General features: G+C 54.3%; 2 protein-coding genes across 5 annotated transcripts in view; both read left to right on the top strand.

The window, feature by feature from the left end:
- VDR (vitamin D receptor) overlaps positions 1-11,534 on the top strand; it is a 78,863-nt gene extending 67,329 nt beyond the window's left edge. For 3 of the 4 annotated variants that reach the window (XM_019482714.2, XM_006273342.4, XM_019482715.2), the window contains 5 exons: positions 469-574; positions 1,712-1,880; positions 2,657-2,808; positions 4,573-4,689; positions 5,522-11,534. In XM_019482714.2, coding sequence (XP_019338259.1) covers positions 469-574; positions 1,712-1,880; positions 2,657-2,808; positions 4,573-4,689; positions 5,522-5,781 — 804 coding nt within the window. In that variant the 3' untranslated portion in view covers positions 5,782-11,534. The remainder of the gene's footprint in view (positions 1-468; positions 575-1,711; positions 1,881-2,656; positions 2,809-4,572; positions 4,690-5,521) is intronic. The other variant, XR_002088911.2, reaches the window with a different exon arrangement.
- A 1,197-nt stretch (positions 11,535-12,731) lies between these two features.
- Positions 12,732-16,358, top strand: MYG1 (MYG1 exonuclease). Its single transcript, XM_014610047.3, has 7 exons — positions 12,732-12,916; positions 13,381-13,493; positions 13,749-13,908; positions 14,392-14,541; positions 15,042-15,164; positions 15,503-15,684; positions 15,990-16,358. The coding sequence occupies exons 1-7, from the start codon at positions 12,764-12,766 to the stop codon at positions 16,162-16,164; spliced, it is 1,056 nt and encodes a 351-aa protein (XP_014465533.2). The 5' UTR covers positions 12,732-12,763; the 3' UTR covers positions 16,165-16,358.
- Positions 16,359-16,482: the final 124 nt, after the last annotated feature.

The following is a 16,482-nucleotide window of genomic DNA, read 5'->3' as shown; positions in this document are numbered from 1 at the left end:
AAGGGACCTCAGGAGGTCACGTTTAGTCCAACCCCCTGCTCAAAGCAGGACCAGCCCCACCCAGATCATCCCTGAGCCAAGCCTTAAAAACCTCCAAGGATGGAGATGCCACCACCTCTTTAGGTAACTTATTCCAGTGCCTCAGCACTGGAAAGCAAGAGTTTTTCCTAGCATCCAACCTCAACTTCCCTTGCTGCAACTTGAGCCCGTTGCTCCTTGTTCTGTCTTGCTCCTTGTTCTGGCACATTGATGTCATTGGAACCAGAACCGTGCCATGCCGAGCACTTTGGAAGCTGTCCACCCGAATCCCGAGCCAGTAACAGCCTCTTTCTGTCGTACGCTGCTCTGTAGCGGGCACTGATGTGTGCGACCCCCACTGCGGTAGCTGGGAAGACGCAGAATAAAGGAGAATGCAGCCGTCCTCGGTCAGCCCTGTGAGGTCTAAGCGGCACCTCCTTTCTCTTCCAGCCTCCTGTGAGAGCCAGAGAGGACCAAAGACTGACCAGGTCATCGTCTGTCCTGACGCAGGGTTTTTCATCGGAAGATTCCTCGGAGCCTTTTGGTTCTTCTCCAGGTACTTCGTGGTACAGGGGTGCCTCTGCCAACAGCAGCCACAGGGGAAAAGAAAAGCAAGAGACAAAGCCTGACATGGGTTTTGAAGGGAGCGATGATTAAGACTCGCATGCTTTCTTTCTGAAGTGAAATCCTCCACTCCAGCAAAGCCCCGAAGCGCGCTCTTGTCCCTACTCATGGCTTGAAGTGCATCAAGGGCTTTGCTGCATTGCACCATAGGTTTTGTGTCAGAGCATGCAAAGAAGACCTCTTTGTAACCCCTCCTAAAGAGCCGAGGGACCTGAGCACTGGCACGGGGCTGTATCATCTTTTTGCCTTGCCAGCAACCAGCTCAGATGGCAGAAGTTTATCAAAGAAAGGGAAATTCGCTCTTCCTTGGCCCTAAAACAACCTCTGCTGTCTCAAGGGAAGGGTGCTGGTGATGGAACGGGTCTTGGCAGAAGACAGATTCCCTGCAAGGCATCCCCCTCAAATGAGCTCAGGCGGATAGTGATGTATTTAAAATTTCTGGTGCCAGAATTCAGCAGGAAGGAGCCTGGCTCGGAAAGGGGCTGCAGCCTGTGAAGCCACGGGGCACCAAAGGGTGCCATGGGCCTAGGAGTGCTGTTGCCGGGGTGGAGCTGTGGAGGCCTGGCTGGTGGGTTATAGGATGTGGGTAAGCTGGGGGTGATGGGGACCAGCGTGGAGGAGAGGTGAATTTTTGCAGGGGGTAGTAGGGAATTTATAGCTTGGGGTGTGTTGGTGGCTGGGTGTGAGGTGCCAGGAAATGCTGACATGACTGCGTTCTGGGTGGCTGGGGAGCGGGTACCGGGTATGGATAAATGTGACAGGCCATTGGAAAGAGAAGCATTAAAGCTGGTCTTTTTGCTTCCGGCGTTCTCCTGCCTGGGCGCAGCTGCCTTTCTAGGGAAGCCCACGATCCCCTGCATAGCTCGCTCCAACAGTCTGCTCCTCACTCTGCCCATCTTTTATTTTGGCCATGCTGTTCCCTGGCTGAAGCCACGTGGGAGCCCGATGCTGGGGCAATGCCCCGGCTACCGTGGTTGTGGAGCTTGACTCTCCCCTCGCTTAACTTTTCCCCTGAAGACCCCAAAGCTTTTGTGCAACCAGTCTGAAACGTGCTACCCCGCTTCCCCAGATTCAGTGGAGCACGGCATGTTCTCCAACCTGATGCTGAGCGAGCCCGAAGACAGCCCGTCGATGAGCATCAACTTTTCGCCCCTCACCATGCTTCCCCACCTGGCCGACCTGGTTAGCTACAGTATACAGAAAGTGATCGGCTTTGCCAAGATGATCCCTGGGTTCAGGTGAGAGGGGTGTGCGTGGGGTGGGGGGGGGTCTTGTCTCTGCTTTGTGCTTTGGATCGAAGCCGTCCTTATAGCGAAGGTGCTTTCTACAGAGTGCCAGGGTAGAAAGCCGTGCTGGCGTGAACTGCTCGGAGAGGTGCAACCGCGAGGGGAAGGGGTGCCATCAGGCTCGCTGCTGCTGGCTGATAATCCTCATGTTCTCAGGATCAGTTGCTAAAGGCACTCAGCTCGAAAAAGCTCATCTGAACGATGACGACAATGTGGGCTCCATTTCCCGTGGCTGCAGGACACAAGTGTTCTGTTTTTCTCTCAAAATGACAGGCCCAGCAGCTGCGGTTCTCTAATCTCCCCGCTGGCAGGGACAGATCATTATTCAGTCCCAACATTAATCTGGAGCTTGAGTGGGATTTCTAATGTGTTCCTGCCATACCAATAAGGCCAGATGACAAAGCGAGCTCCTGGCATATCAAATAATACTAGGGCCCTTTTTTCTCCCCCACGCCAAACTCAGTTAAGCATTTTAAATGCGGGCCAACTACTGTAAATCACAAGTGTCTCACTCTGACTTCAGTTCTTACTTCACTTTACCATGCCAGTTCCCTTAGCCCCAGCAGTTTTCTTTTTTTTAGGAGAGGAGGCAGAGGACAATTATCACGCAAGCGGCTCTTTGCTTGCAGGCGCATTTTCAAACTGGGGAAGCTGGCACTTGGTAGTTTGCAAACTAGATCTGAGGTCTCATTGGTTTTCTTTCTCCTCCCTTCTCTCCCTGTGTTCAGGGATCTCACAGCGGAGGATCAGATCGCCCTGCTGAAGTCCAGCTCCATTGAAGTCATTATGCTCCGCTCAAATCAGTCCTTCACCTTGGAGGATATGTCATGGACCTGCGGCAGCAATGACTTCAAATACAAAGTCAGTGATGTTACCCAAGGTAAGGGGGCTTCTGTATACCAGCCTACCCTGAGAACAGCACTGGTCCGTGACAGCTCTGTGACATGAGGGATGAGGAAACTGTGTCCAGGTCTGATTCTCCAGGCCTTAAATGCAACAATTTGTTGATTCCACTTTGAGGATGTAACTGGAGATTCATGTAGGAGGACACAAAGATACAGCAATAACAGACAGATGAGCTGACTGATGCTGCATGAGAGCTGTGCATTACTTACCTCCTACATGAGCCCCATGAGCACTGCAAAAGATGCACATTGAACAGTATGAACGTTGAATGATCCAATCAGTAATTGGAAAATAACCATTTGAATATTGAAAAACAGCAGATGTCTGGGGAAAGAGATAGATCCCCTAATCTCTTAGGGCATGATGTGATGCCAAGAAGTTCTGCCTGCAGGCATTATCCCCTCCTCCTCCACCTATTTCTACTTGTTTTAGTGTTCCCACTCCCAAAAAAGGAGCCGGTGTTCAATGCTTTGTGCTTAGCTGGTGTCTCACTTACCACAGGGGCTAATTGTATATTAAACATTTTTAAGGAGCTAAGTACAACCTTGGAGTCAAGAAGATTTGCCTGAAAAGTGAAGCTAAGGAGCTCAGGCTGTTTAGTTTATTGGAGGGGAGGTCAAGAGGCAACTCAATCAGTCTTACACGCACGCACACAAAAAGATTGCCTGAAATGAGTGTAGTTGGTGGAGGTGTCATAGGAGCCAGGTTGAAAGTAAAGGGAAAAAATTGAACTAAAAAGAAGATGTAAATGCCTGACAGAACAAGGAGCAATGGTCTCACGCTGCGTCAGGGAAAGCTGAGGTTACATATAAGGAAAATAACAGCACATGCAGGGAAACAACCTATTGGCAGAAGGGTGGAAATTCAAGCCACTGTGCATGTAAAGCATCTGCTGGCCACAGAGTACAGATACGTGGCACGTGTGTAAGACACAAAATGACTGTACATCTTCCCAATCCCTGCTTTGCACACCAGCTGACTGGAGTCTGTGTGCAGAACTTTCCAAAGTTTGCAAGGGCTAACGATGGCTTTTCCTGAAGGAGCGGGGTTTTTGTGAATGTGCAAGATACCAGCCGTGTGCTGAATCCCTGAAAAACAGACCAAGACAATGCCCCTTCTCCCAAACCTCACGGTGTAGCAAGAGTCTCTGCTCTGGAAAGAGGCCTTGATACAAAATTCTTCGTAGAGCTCTGGGTCTGGATTGAGATACGGTGATGGAGCTGTAGGAGGAGAGAGGACCTCCTGGCCAGAGCAGCAGGCTCACGTGTCTCTGTAAAACCAAGCAGCAAATGCTTAGTTGCTTCCTCTGTCAGGAGACCTGGCATTTAGAAATCATCAAATGATAGAAAATGGGAAGGGACCTCAGGAGGTCCCTCAGGAGGTCCTGAGGTTGGAAGGGACCTCAGGAGGTCCAGCAGGACCAGCCCCAACTACATCATCCCAGCCAAGGCTTTGTCAATCTGGGCCTTAAAAACCTCCAAGGGTGGAGATGCCACCACCTCTCTGGGTAACCTGTCCCAGTGCTTCAACACCCTCCTAGCGAGAAAGGTTTTTTTCTAATATCCAACCTAAACCTCCCTTGCTGCAGTTGGGTGAAGAAACATTCAGCCTTGGCCATTGACCAAACTGCCCCCACTGAGCTAAGGGACTTGCCCACCCCTGTATCACTGGGACATTGGGCTTTGCTGGTAGCGATGGGAAAGAGCTGCCCTGACAGGTGCGTTTTGTTGTCTTCTAGCGGGTCACAACATGGAGCTGCTGGAGCCACTTGTGAAATTCCAGGTGGGCTTGAAGAAGCTGAACCTGCACGAAGAGGAACACGTGCTCCTCATGGCCATCTGCATCCTCTCGCCTGGTAAGAGGCACGTCCTCTGCTCCAAGACCGCATGGGAGCAGCTCGCATCCGCACCCAGGAAATGTGGCCTACAAAACTCATGGCTAGGACCCTGCAGAGCCTGGCCCATGACTTCAGCTCCCTCAAACACTGCTGAGTGCGAGAGAGAGACACAGGGTGTGATCTTGCAGTCAGCAGGTCAACCTAAGCTGGATTCCCCTTCCCTGTGAAAGAGAGAGGAGAAGGCCAATAGGGCCCTCTGGATTCTAGAGACAGCTCCTTTCTTTGGCCAGAAATAGCCCTTTTTTTTCTTTTTGGTGATCTTCTCCTGGGCAGGCTGCAAAAAGTATTGTTTGCCGGAGGATTTGGGAGAGGGTCATGAGCCTGCACCTTCAGCATGGGGATGGAAAGAGGGTCCTGCTGAAGTCATGGGTGGTAACAGTGCAAGGGTGCTGAGAGCAGTGGGTGGATGCGATGAATACTCGGTTATCTTAAATAAGTGGTCGCCTCTTCAGTCCTCCCTACAACATGAATCTGGCCCCTAGGGTCAGATAGGCCCTCCAAGTTAGTTTGGTCCAGCCCCCTGCTCAGATGCAGGATTCATGGTCCCTAAAGCATCCCAGACACCAGCATCCCCAGCTCCTGAAGCCCTTGGAGACTGGACAAGCACCTAGCTGGGGTTGTCTGACCCGAGCGCTCGGTCCTGCCCAGAGCAGGGGGTCTGAGGTCCCTTCCGACCCCAACATCTATGAATCTATGAACATCCCTGGACAGCCTGTCCCGTTGTCCAGCTGCCTTGACAATAAGGACACTTCTGCTGGGTTTGATCTAACTCTATGATGGTGTTTCCTAGACCGCCCCGGCGTGCAGGACACCGCGCTAGTGGAGACCCTTCAGGACCGCCTCTCCAACGTCCTGCAGAGCTACATCCAGTGCCAGCATCCTCCCCCGGGCAGTCGCTTGCTCTATGCCAAGATGATCCAGAAGCTGGCGGATCTGCGGAGCCTCAACGAGGAGCACTCCAAACAGTACCGCTGCCTCTCCTTCCAGCCGGAGCACAGCATGCAGCTCACACCACTGGTCCTGGAAGTCTTCGGCAATGAAATCTCCTGATTCTTTTTCTGGATGCAGGGATAAGCACCCAGAAATAAAAGGATAAGTCAGGCCAGCTTCCCTTAGGTGAGCAAATTGAGAGGGGTGCCCCTTCACGGGGGGTTGTATATAGGCAGATCATTTTCACACTACTGGAAGTCCTGTGTCGTCTGCACACCAGCAGTCGCCTGGGTCGGCTTTCTGCAGAGCGGCGAGCAACCCAGCCAAGCATTTATTTTCCCCCTCCGTTGAGTGGCTTTTCTCCTTGCCTTCCTTCTGGAAGCGGCCGATTTAACCCTTTCTGGATGTCGTAAGGCTGGCTGCAACCTTCATGCTCGGACCCTGCCTCACACCAACTCCTACTTTATTTTATTTTTATTCTTTGTGTGTTCTACAAAGGAAAACCTCAAACTGGCAGCTCCGATGCTGGGCCACGTGGAAGAAGGAATGAGTGGGGACTTCTCACAAACTGATGTTCCTGGCTGAGAGGAAGGGGTGTCCTTTTTCTAGCTCCCTCCGTTCCCCTTCCTAAAACACTTGTACCTGGGTGCCATTCAAGTAGGGTTTCTGCCTTGTTCCATCCCAAAGTCAGTCCCCACATGTGAATCCCTGCCTTCTGCCGCTGGCTGCAAAGCACCACTTGTTCAGCGCTAAAAAGAGGTTTTGATCTAGGAAGAATTTAAAACTTGCCTTCGGTGGGACTGATTCCTTGCATCTCCGTCTCCTCAGAGAGAGCTTTGTTTGCCAGGCGCGTGCAATCGGAGGATGCTCCGAAGCCATGGTACGCTGTGGTCACTGCATCACCGTTAACATGACAAACGGACAGGATGTCTGAGCTCACCCGATCTCAGGGATTGCAGTGTTGAGTGCCATGCAGGTGTGCGAGAGAGCAAGAGGAATCCACGCTAGCCAACAAGCAGTGCCAAGTCTGCTCCCGCCATGTTTCAAACACTACTAGTGGGCAAGATGAGAAATCAAAGAACCCACAGGGACCTACAATCCCCCCCGACAGCCTGTGATCTGGATGACAAAGGGCTGCCTGGCAGATCTGCTGAGCCTGCTAAGTGTGAGGTCTTACGATAGCTCCCTCTGCTTCTATGGAGTTCCCCCTCTGTGCCCTAAAAGAGACCCCATTTTGCAGCAAGATTGCAGCCTTCGCTAGAGGAGTCCTTGTTTCTCAGCAGGAACATTTGCAATAATGAAGGAAGGAAGCCGCAGCCATGTTCATAGACAGGCCTAACCCAGAAGAGGCCTGAGATGAACCAGCCTAGGCTCTGCAGAGTTTTTTCTTTGCAGCGTAGGAGCCCTGTTCCCACCATGGGAAGGGCCCAGACTCCACCATGACTATACCAACACTTGTATTGTGCTCACACCTATAGACCCGTCAGATCAGAGGCCCCGTTGTGCAAAGTGCTGCCCAGACCCACAGCAAGTGGTAGGGGCTGGTGGAGAGAAGCAGAGATCTCGAATGCCTGAAAGTCTGACACAAGGAAGAGGGCAGGCAAGACTGAAGAGAAGCTGCTAGGCAGAGAAGCAAGAGCATCACAGGTCCCTGCATGGAGTCACGTGGGCTATCCTGTACGGCAGAGGAAGGGCTCTGTTTTGTGTACTATGGACATTTGCCATCTGCTAACCTGGACCTCTCTCAGACAGCCACCGCTGCCATTGCAAACGAGATATTCATTTCTCTAATCCCAGAGAATCATCTAGCGGACAGCTCACGCATGGCCAAGCTGCTGCCTCCTCTACCTTTTGCACTCACACCGGAAGGCTCTTGTTGCATTTTGCCTCTAGCAAGTCACCAGCACAGCGCAGACAAGCGTAAGCCTCAAGTGTGTTTCAAGCCATTTCTCCCACATGCCAGATTTCCAAGCACATCTTGTAGGGGTGTGCATTCGCCTGGACCAAGAGGTTTGGGACAAGAGAAATGTCCCTATTTTAATGAAGTGTAGTCACAAAATTCTTGATTCTGGTAGCAAAATGCATTTATCCTACAATAGGGGCTAAACGGTGACTTTAGAGAGCAGGGATTCCACCCAGCTATCCTTGTGGGCTACATGAAATCAGAGTACTTCTCCCCACATTCATTTTTGGTTTGTCCCTGGGGCTGCATTGCATACGTCTCCCTGAAAAGCAGCCCGTACCAATAGCCTCTATATCCAGGTACTCGCTGCCGGAGATCCAGGATTGTATTTAACTATATACAGGGGGAGGGCGATACGCCTGAAAAGCTGAATTTGAAATAATAGAATAGGAAAGCCCCGGTGTGATGTTGTCAAGGGTGTATCAGCACGTCGGCACTCGAACGCACTTTAAATGGGCAGAGTTCAGGAGTGTGGGTAGCAGTGTGCGTGTGTGTGTGTGTGTGTGTGTGTGCACGCATGTGTGTGCGCACGTGTCAGTCTTTTAAAATACAGAGGGGTTTTTTTAAGATGGGTCTATAAACATTTACAAAGGGGAATTTGATTCATACCCAGGGTTAAAAATTTTTTTTTTTAAATCCACCTGTCTGGAATGATTAACAAGCTCCTCGGATATATCCTGGGAAACAAATAATCCTGTCTAAAATAACGCCCGGCCTCTTCTGGCAAACTCCCTTCAGCCCAGCCGTTGTCGCTGAAAGGGCAAGCATGAAAGCGGATCCTTGGACAACAACGTGCCTTGAGCTCGCTTTTAGTGCAGTGAATGTCCCTCCCGCCATCCTCCCTCCCCTCCCCTCCCCTCCCCTCCCCTCCCCTCCCCTCCTAGGAAAATCACTGTGTCTTAATACAATTGTCAGCTTTTTTTGGTGCCTTAAAACACGGACGTGTCTTGTATCCTGGCTGTGACCTGTTGCTGCTGAAAATGTCTTGTCTGCTTCTGCAGCTCTGGGCCGGACTCTCCCCTCGCTTCATTCTCTGGTCTTTTATCTAGTCCTGCTGGATCCTGCATGCTACCCGGTTCCCCTCCTGGTCCTGTTTGCCCCTCCATGCCCCAGTCTGAGCGGTCTCCTTGGACCTCCTCGCTCATAGCAAAAATTCAGTGTCTGCAAAGACTTTCTCCGTTACATGCATGCGCTTCACGGCCTCGGCGCTCTGCTAAATGCCTGTCCTCTTCCTGCCTCAGTCCTGGCGACTTTCTGCCACTCTTGGCACCTGCTTCTACCCTCCTGCCTCATCTTCTGCCTCTTCCTGGCTTCCTTCTGGGGCTAAATCAGCGCCGGGCACTGCAGCATCCTCGTTCCTTCCTCCGACTTCCAAAACTCTCTTGCAATCTGAGCTTCTTGCATAACGGGGGTGAAGCCGAATGCAATTTTTCATGGGGGTGGGGGTGACGTCTCCAAGGAGAACAACCTCCAGAGGAAGCCTGAAAGCTTTCTGGGAGGGAGCAAACAACGGGATGGTTCCCCGAACGTGCTGAAGCGATTCCTTTAGCCAAGCACCCAATTTATTCATAAGGAAGCGCTGCCTTGAAAATGGCTCCAACCCTCCTCCCGGCAACTCATCCCGTGGTGCCTGCCCCTTCGAGTCGCCTATCTGCTTGCACCCAAGCAACGTGTTGGGCCCCATTTCTGAAGGGTGGGGGAGAGGTCTGGTTTTGACCCCAACATGCTCCATCTCCCCCCATCCTCTCCAGGCTCCTTGCAGTCCTGCTGCTGAGATAGCCAGCCCTCTCCACGGGTTTCCTGCATCCAGCTGTGTATCTCCTTGCCTTCCCTCCTCCACGCGATCCACCCACGTTCTTCTGGGGCTTGCTGTTCCCTTGGCCCCTTTGCCCCACTGTCAGTGATGTGGCTTGTTTCCATGCTGCTGCTACTGCTTGGATCAGCTCTTCTCTCCCCAAGCCCAGCTCCCATGGGAAGTAAGCAACCCACCTTGCCCTCCCAAACCGGAGTCCCCTTCCCGTCACACCCACTCGTGCCTTTTAGACTGGAAGCTGTTCAGGGCAGGGACATTTATGGCTGCTTTTCACCCACAGCCATCGCTGAAAATGATGGGAGGTTTCTTGGTGTTTGCATCTGTGCCGCTAGCAACATCTCCCCTTTGCAGACCGGAGGAGAGGCGTTGTGCCGGACTGAGCTCGATCTCCTTCAGGATGGAAACTTGGCCATGACGAGGCACCGCAGCACTGGGGCAGAAGGGGAGACCTCATCCCAGTTGCTCCCGCTTCGAATAGGCACGGGACTGTTCCCTTTTCAGGGGCTCAGATGTAGGGGGCTTTAAAAATAGGAGTCCAGATACAAGTTGGAAGTGGTCAGGGAATGGACTTGGCTTCCACAACTGACCTTTTCTTTTAAAATTTATTTCACAACTCTCAGATCCCATCTTCGATGGGAAAGCGTCTGATGTTGCGGGATTTCCTGTTTTCTGGAAACAGGGAATTTTCCAAAAAATATCATTTTTTCCTTCAAGAGACCCTTTTGAATGAGCTGTGATGTAACCCAGTGTTGAATGACACCCATGACTCCCTTCCTCACGCTCTCAGCCCAAGCTCAGCACAGCCACCCGACGCGCCATGGCCGCGATGATTATTTTTCAGCGGCTATAAACTGCGTCTTACCCCTATAATTCCAGCTTTACATCAGTATTGCTGTGCCAGGAAGTGACAGTTGCTGCGTGAAGGTCCGTTCTGCGTATATCCCACTTCATGTCTGCCATTCTGGGTAAACCAATGCGTGGAAAAGGCCATGGGCAAGAATTAGCACTGCAATAAATGTTGAGAGAAACTCAGCACGTCAGGGACCAGATAAAAAACACAGGTCTGATATTATCTCAGCTAGAAGAACGTGTGTTTTTTTGGGGGGGTGGGGGGATAGAGTTGGTTGGCTTTTTAATATTGAGCCTGTTAATAAAAAAATTATATATATCTATATCTCTCTATCTCTGTCTATATCTATATAGATAGATTTATCTATACTTATCTCTATCTATATAGAGATATAGATAGATCTGTCTATATAGATATAGATAGATAGATCTATCTATATAGAGAGATGGATAGATCTGTCTATCTATATAGATATAGATAGGGATATAGATAGCTAGATTTATCTATATAGATAGGGATATAGATGTATCTATCTATATAGATAGAGATAGGGATATAGAGAGATATATCTATGTAGCTAGAGATATAGATAGATATATCTATCTACATAGATATACATAGATATATAGATATATCTAGAGAGATAAAGATAGATCTAACTATATCTATATAGATAGATATCTATATATAGCTATACATATATGTTACGAATCCAAGGAATGATTGCAACAAATTGCCAGATGATTGATTGTTGACATGTCCATAACTATTTAATATAGGTGGAAATGCTTTATTGTAAACTGTAAATTGAATTTTAAACCTAGAAATCGTATTTAAAGCTGCTTTTGGGTTGGTAGACGCGGCAACGCTCCCCCGTCCCCCCCTCTTCGGCGTGTAAAACAGGCGTGTACAATCCCATGAGACGCTTCCGACTGTGAAACAGATTTCTGTCGTTGCCTTGTGTACTAGAGGACAGGAAGGCCGTGCACTTTATCTGTAGGAAGACCTAATTGAGAAATCTCTATTTTTAATTATAGTGATGACTAGAGGTGATTGCTGCCTGTTTTCCCCCTCCCCTCTTGTTCGCCTTGAGCTTTTTCTAATGGACACGAGAAGCCGGAAAGAAATGCGTTTGAATGTGAAATCTCCTTCAGAGCTTTGCACAGGACGCTGGATGCTGTCTTACATGCATAACTGTAATATGCTGTTACCTTATTAATAAAGCCTGTCGCTTTGTGGAAAGCTCACATCAGCGTGGCCGTTTGGGGGCTTCTTGGGCTGGCGATGAATTCCTGCCGCGCTCACGGGGGCTCCTCACCCTTCGCGTGGTGCCGGTCCACACCTGTGCTCCTAGTTCACATGAAGACCTCCCCGCAGGCCGTATCCCATTATATTCCAGTATGTGCAATATTCAGCCCCGCTTCACACAGGAGACCCCAGAGAAGACCCGGGGCTGTCAGAGTTGGTTTTGGTGCATTGGCTCTGGAAAAGCCCTCCAGGTTTCCAATGCAGGTTTGCACCAGTGGTCCCAGTTCACATAAAGACCTCCCCATAAGCCGTATCCCAGTATATTCCAGAATGAGCAATATTCAGTCCTTCCTCGCACTGAAGCCCCCGGAGAAGGTCCAGAGGCTGCCATGGGAGGTTTCAGTGCGTTGGTTTGGAAAAGCCCGCCGGGCTTCCTCTTCCTTTAGAGGTTTGTTCCAGTCCGTACCAGTGGTCCCAGTCCACATAAAGACCTCCCTGGAGGCTGTATCCCAGTATGTTCCCTCCTCAACCACCCCAGGGATGGTCCTGGGGCTGCCCCGGCTGGTTTCAGTGCATTGGCTTCGAAAAGCCAGACAGGTTTTCTCCTCCTTTAGGTTTGTGCCAGGCCATACCAGTGGTCCCAGTTCCCATGAAGACCTCCCTGTAGCCTGTATCCCAGTATAGTCCACAATGAGCAATATTCAACCCCTCCTCACGCAGGGATGGTGCAGGGGCTGCCATGGGAGGTTTCAGTGCGTTGGCGCCAGGCTTTTGCTAGAGGTTTGTGCCGGTCTGGACCAGTGGTCCCAGTTCCCATGAAGACCTTTCTTTAGGCCGTATCCCAGTACAGTCCAGGACGTATCTCGTGCGGGGCAGGGGGGCTGCCATGGGAGGTTGCAGCTCCCTGCAGGGTCCCATGAGGACACCCTGTGCACCGTGGCCCAGTGCATCCCAGTATGAGATGAGCCCCATGCCACCCCGCCTCCTGCAGGGGAGGGCTGGGAGCAGGTCAGTGGCTGGAAGAAAATCCCCACAAGCTGGTGCTGGAGGTGGTGCCAGTGCACCCTGGGGTGTGATGGGTGCAGTGTCCTGTCCATCCCCCAGGCGCAGGGTCGTGAAGGGACCTCCTTGCCCCTAGGTGGGCGCCCACGACCGGGCAAGCAGCTGCGGGCAGCGGCTTCTCCGTGGCGTCTGCGCATGTCCGGCGCATGCGCAGTGGCGGGAGGACATGGGCACGGGGTTCCGCGCCGCCCGGTCACTGCTGCGCCACATGGCGAGTCCCGCTCCCGGCCGCGCCCCGCGCCTCGGCACCCACGACGGCAACTTCCACTGCGACGAGGCGCTGGCCTGCACCCTGCTGCGGGTGCTGCCCCGCTACCGAGTACGGACCCCCCCCCTGCACGTGGGACTGCCCGCGGGGACCCTCCTACTACCCCCGCTGGCCCCGCCCCCTTCCAAGCCCCCCCCCTGGGTCCGCAGACCCCCCCCACCTTGTACTCTGTGCCCCCCCTCGCCTTGCCACGACCCCCCTGCACCTGGGACCTCTCCCCACATCTGGGACCCCCCCCCCCGCCGTGGGATGCGTGGCCCCCTGCACTGTCTCCAATGAAACCCCCCCCCCAGGACCTGCAGCCGGGCTCCCCTTGCCCCCCTCCGCGGGACCCCCCCCCAACGCAGCACCCCGGGGTCTGTGCCCCCCCCCCCCCACCTGCCCCAGGGCTTTGGGGTGTCCAGGGCCTTACGGGGACCCTGGTGCAGGTGGGGCTGGGGGTGTTTGTGGGTCCCATCCCCAGTACGCGGTGGGGGGGCCTCCGGCCCCCTCACGGGCACCTTCCCTCCCCCAAGGATGCAGAGATCGTGCGGACGCGGGAGCCCCAGCTGCTGGCCCAGTGCGACGTGGTGGTGGACGTGGGCGGCGAGTACGACCCGCAGCGGCACCGCTACGACCATCACCAGAGGTGAGCCCGGGCCCCTTCCCCGTCTCCCTTTGCAAGAGGGAGCGGGCCAGAGGCTGGAGCGCGGCACTGGTCCTCCGGACACCAGCTTGGCCCCGTACCTGCCGGGAACCCCCGTGGCTTGGCTTTGCCCTGCCTCGGTTTCCCCTCCTCGGACTCTGAGCCGCAGGGTCCGTGCAGCACCCGGCGCCGCGGGGTCCCGCTGGCTGTGCTGGGGCGCGGGGGAGGCCACGGGGCTGATTCTCCGGGGCCGGGCAGGTCCTTCTCGCAGTCCATGCACGACCTGAGGCCCGACAAGCCGTGGACGACCAAGCTGAGCAGCGCGGGGCTGGTGTACTTGCATTTCGGCTCCCAGATCCTGGCCCACCTGCTGGGGCGCGCGGAGGACGACCCCGTGGTGCAGCTGCTGTACGATAAGGTATGTGGCAGGGGGGTGCTAGGGGAGTCCTAACAGCGACTGCCTGTGCAGGAAAAGTCCCTGCTCTACCTGCCCCTCCCCTCCCGGACCTGGAAACGTGGCAGAACCCAGGAGTCCTAGCTCCCTGCCCCCGCCCGCTGACACTGCATTGGCACAGCTCATGGCGTACTCTGTGTGGCACCCGCAGCACCATTGAAGGGAGCTCTGAGCACCGTGGCCACCTGGTTGAGGATTGCTGCGCTAGACCCCACTTGCTAGGGAGAGACACATGGCATCCACGGCTTCCTGGGCTTCCCTTGGTGCTCTCCCGCCAGTCACGCTTGCTCCAGGTGGCAGTGCCAGCCTACGGGGTCTTCTCTGTGGCACAGTGGGTCACGGGAGCAGACGACCCTCCAAGGCAGGCTCAGATCCGGACTCCTCGGGTGTTTTGGGGACAGGAGGGACTGTCCCGCTGAGCCCTACCACCTCCTTCTGCCCCGGCAGCTCTACGAGAACTTCATGGAGGAGATCGATGCCATCGACAATGGGGTGGCACAGTTGGACGGGAAGCCCCGCTATGCCGTGACCACGGACCTGAGTGCTCGCGTCGGCTTGCTCAACCCCCGCTGGAATGACCCCAACCAGGACACTGAGGTGAGGCCTGTGGGGGATCAGGGAAGAGAGGGCAATTCATGAGACCAGAAGTGCCCCCAAAATCGTTCAGCTGTCACACAGGTGGGGGGGGGGGATGCCATCTTCAAAGATATCGTTGGGCACATGTAAAGGGAGGAGCTGATCCTGGCATAGGTCAGGCTGTACCGTGGTCACACATGGAGGGGGAGAAGCAGATGAAGGTAGGGGGTGGGCTGGACCATGAGGCATGTAGCAGGGAGCAGATAGAGGTGACCTGTCCCGTGGACACGTGTGTAGAGGAAGAAGCCACATGGCGTCAGGGCTCACAGCCTCGCCAGCCAGAAGCCAGCTGGATCCACTCCCCCTCGTGCTGCCATGGACGGGCACCTGCTCTTCCTGCACACGGTAGAGCTGAGCACCCCCCAGGGTCCAGGGATGCCCTGGAAGGTGGGTGGCAGAGTGGGCCTGACTGTGCGCCTGGGTTAGGCCGGTCCTACACCAGCTGTCTGCCCCCCCTGCAGACCCAGTTCCAGAAGGCGATGGAGCTGGTGAAGGCCGAGTTCCTGGACCGGCTGGATTACTACCACCGCGCCTGGCTGCCTGCCCGCACCCTGGTGGAGGATGCCGTTCAGAAGCGCTTTGAGGTACCTTCTGCCCTGGGGAGGCACCCTGGCCTTCTACAAGGCTATTGCTAAGCCAGGACCTGCCCCCACAGCACAGGGATACAACCCAGGAGTCCTTGCTCCCAGCATGGCCCCTGCTGGGATGGTCTCTGCTCTTGCCAAGCGCATGGGTTTCCTTTGGCAGTAACAATTATCTGTACTACGGAGCTTGTGGGCATCATAGATGAAGTGCAGGCGAGGGTCCACTCCCAGTCGGCAAAGTGAGGGGAGCTGGGGGGTGCCAGGTCCCAGCAAGGGGGTATTGACATCCTGGGCAAGGCACAGAGCCCCATGCTTCTCCCTGCCTCCCTCTCCCCCAGGTGGACCCCAGTGGGGAGATCCTGGTGCTGCCGAGCGGCGGCTGCCCCTGGAAGGAGCACCTCTTCAGCCTGGAGGCAGAGCTGGGTGTGGAGACACCCATCAAGTTCGTGCTGTACCCGGACCAGAACGGGCGGTGGCGCGTACAGAGCGTCCCTGCCACGCTGCACAGCTTCCACAGCCGGTGAGGACCCCTCCCCCCATGTACCCTCAAGGTGGGGGTAGTGGGGTCTGAGCTGGCTACTGCCTGTCTACAGGGAGGGTAGATCACAGGCTGGCATGTGGCCCTAAGTGATTTAGAAGCTTCAGTCCCATTTAGGGGGTCTAAGGAGGGCTGAGACCCCTAAATCTTTTAGGCTGAGTGATTTGCCCCAAATCTCATGGGAAGCTGGTGGTTAAGTGGGGCTGGGGGCCTACCCTTGTCTGTGCAGCTCTGGCATGGGCTGCCAGCCCCTGCCTGTCCCTCATTCCCTCCCTCTCCGGGCACAGGCTACCCCTCCTGGAGGCATGGCGCGGCCTCCGTGACCAGGAGCTCTCACAGCTGAGCGGGATCCCCGGCTGCATCTTTGTGCACACCAGCGGCTTCATCGGGGGCAACCAGACACAAGAAGGCGCCTTGCTGATGGCACAGAAGACGCTGACACCAGACTTGCAGGGCAGCTGAGACTCAACATCCCCCACTTTGCAGGGAAGGGGAATGGAGGATCCCCTGTCCTCCCAGCAGCTCAGGCTGGGGGCAGGAGAAGGAGGCAGCAGCTCCCTGAGGCACTGAGGTGCAGTGCCTGTTGGACTAGGGCGGGCACTAGCTGAGAGAATCATCCTTACACAGAGAGGACTAAATAAAGTGGCACAACTTGGCGCTGGGTCAGTCTGTGCTGGGGAGTGGGATATTTAAGGTGAACTGTCTGGGCTGGCTCTGGAGGCATGACGGGAGGCTGCCTGGGCAAGGCCTGCTGCCCAGCAAGCCACACATCTGGGGCAT

Source organism: Alligator mississippiensis, chromosome 15 (assembly GCF_030867095.1).
Source record: "Alligator mississippiensis isolate rAllMis1 chromosome 15, rAllMis1, whole genome shotgun sequence".
Taxonomy (NCBI): Eukaryota; Metazoa; Chordata; order Crocodylia; family Alligatoridae; genus Alligator; species Alligator mississippiensis.
This window is presented reverse-complemented; position numbering and strand designations above follow the sequence as displayed.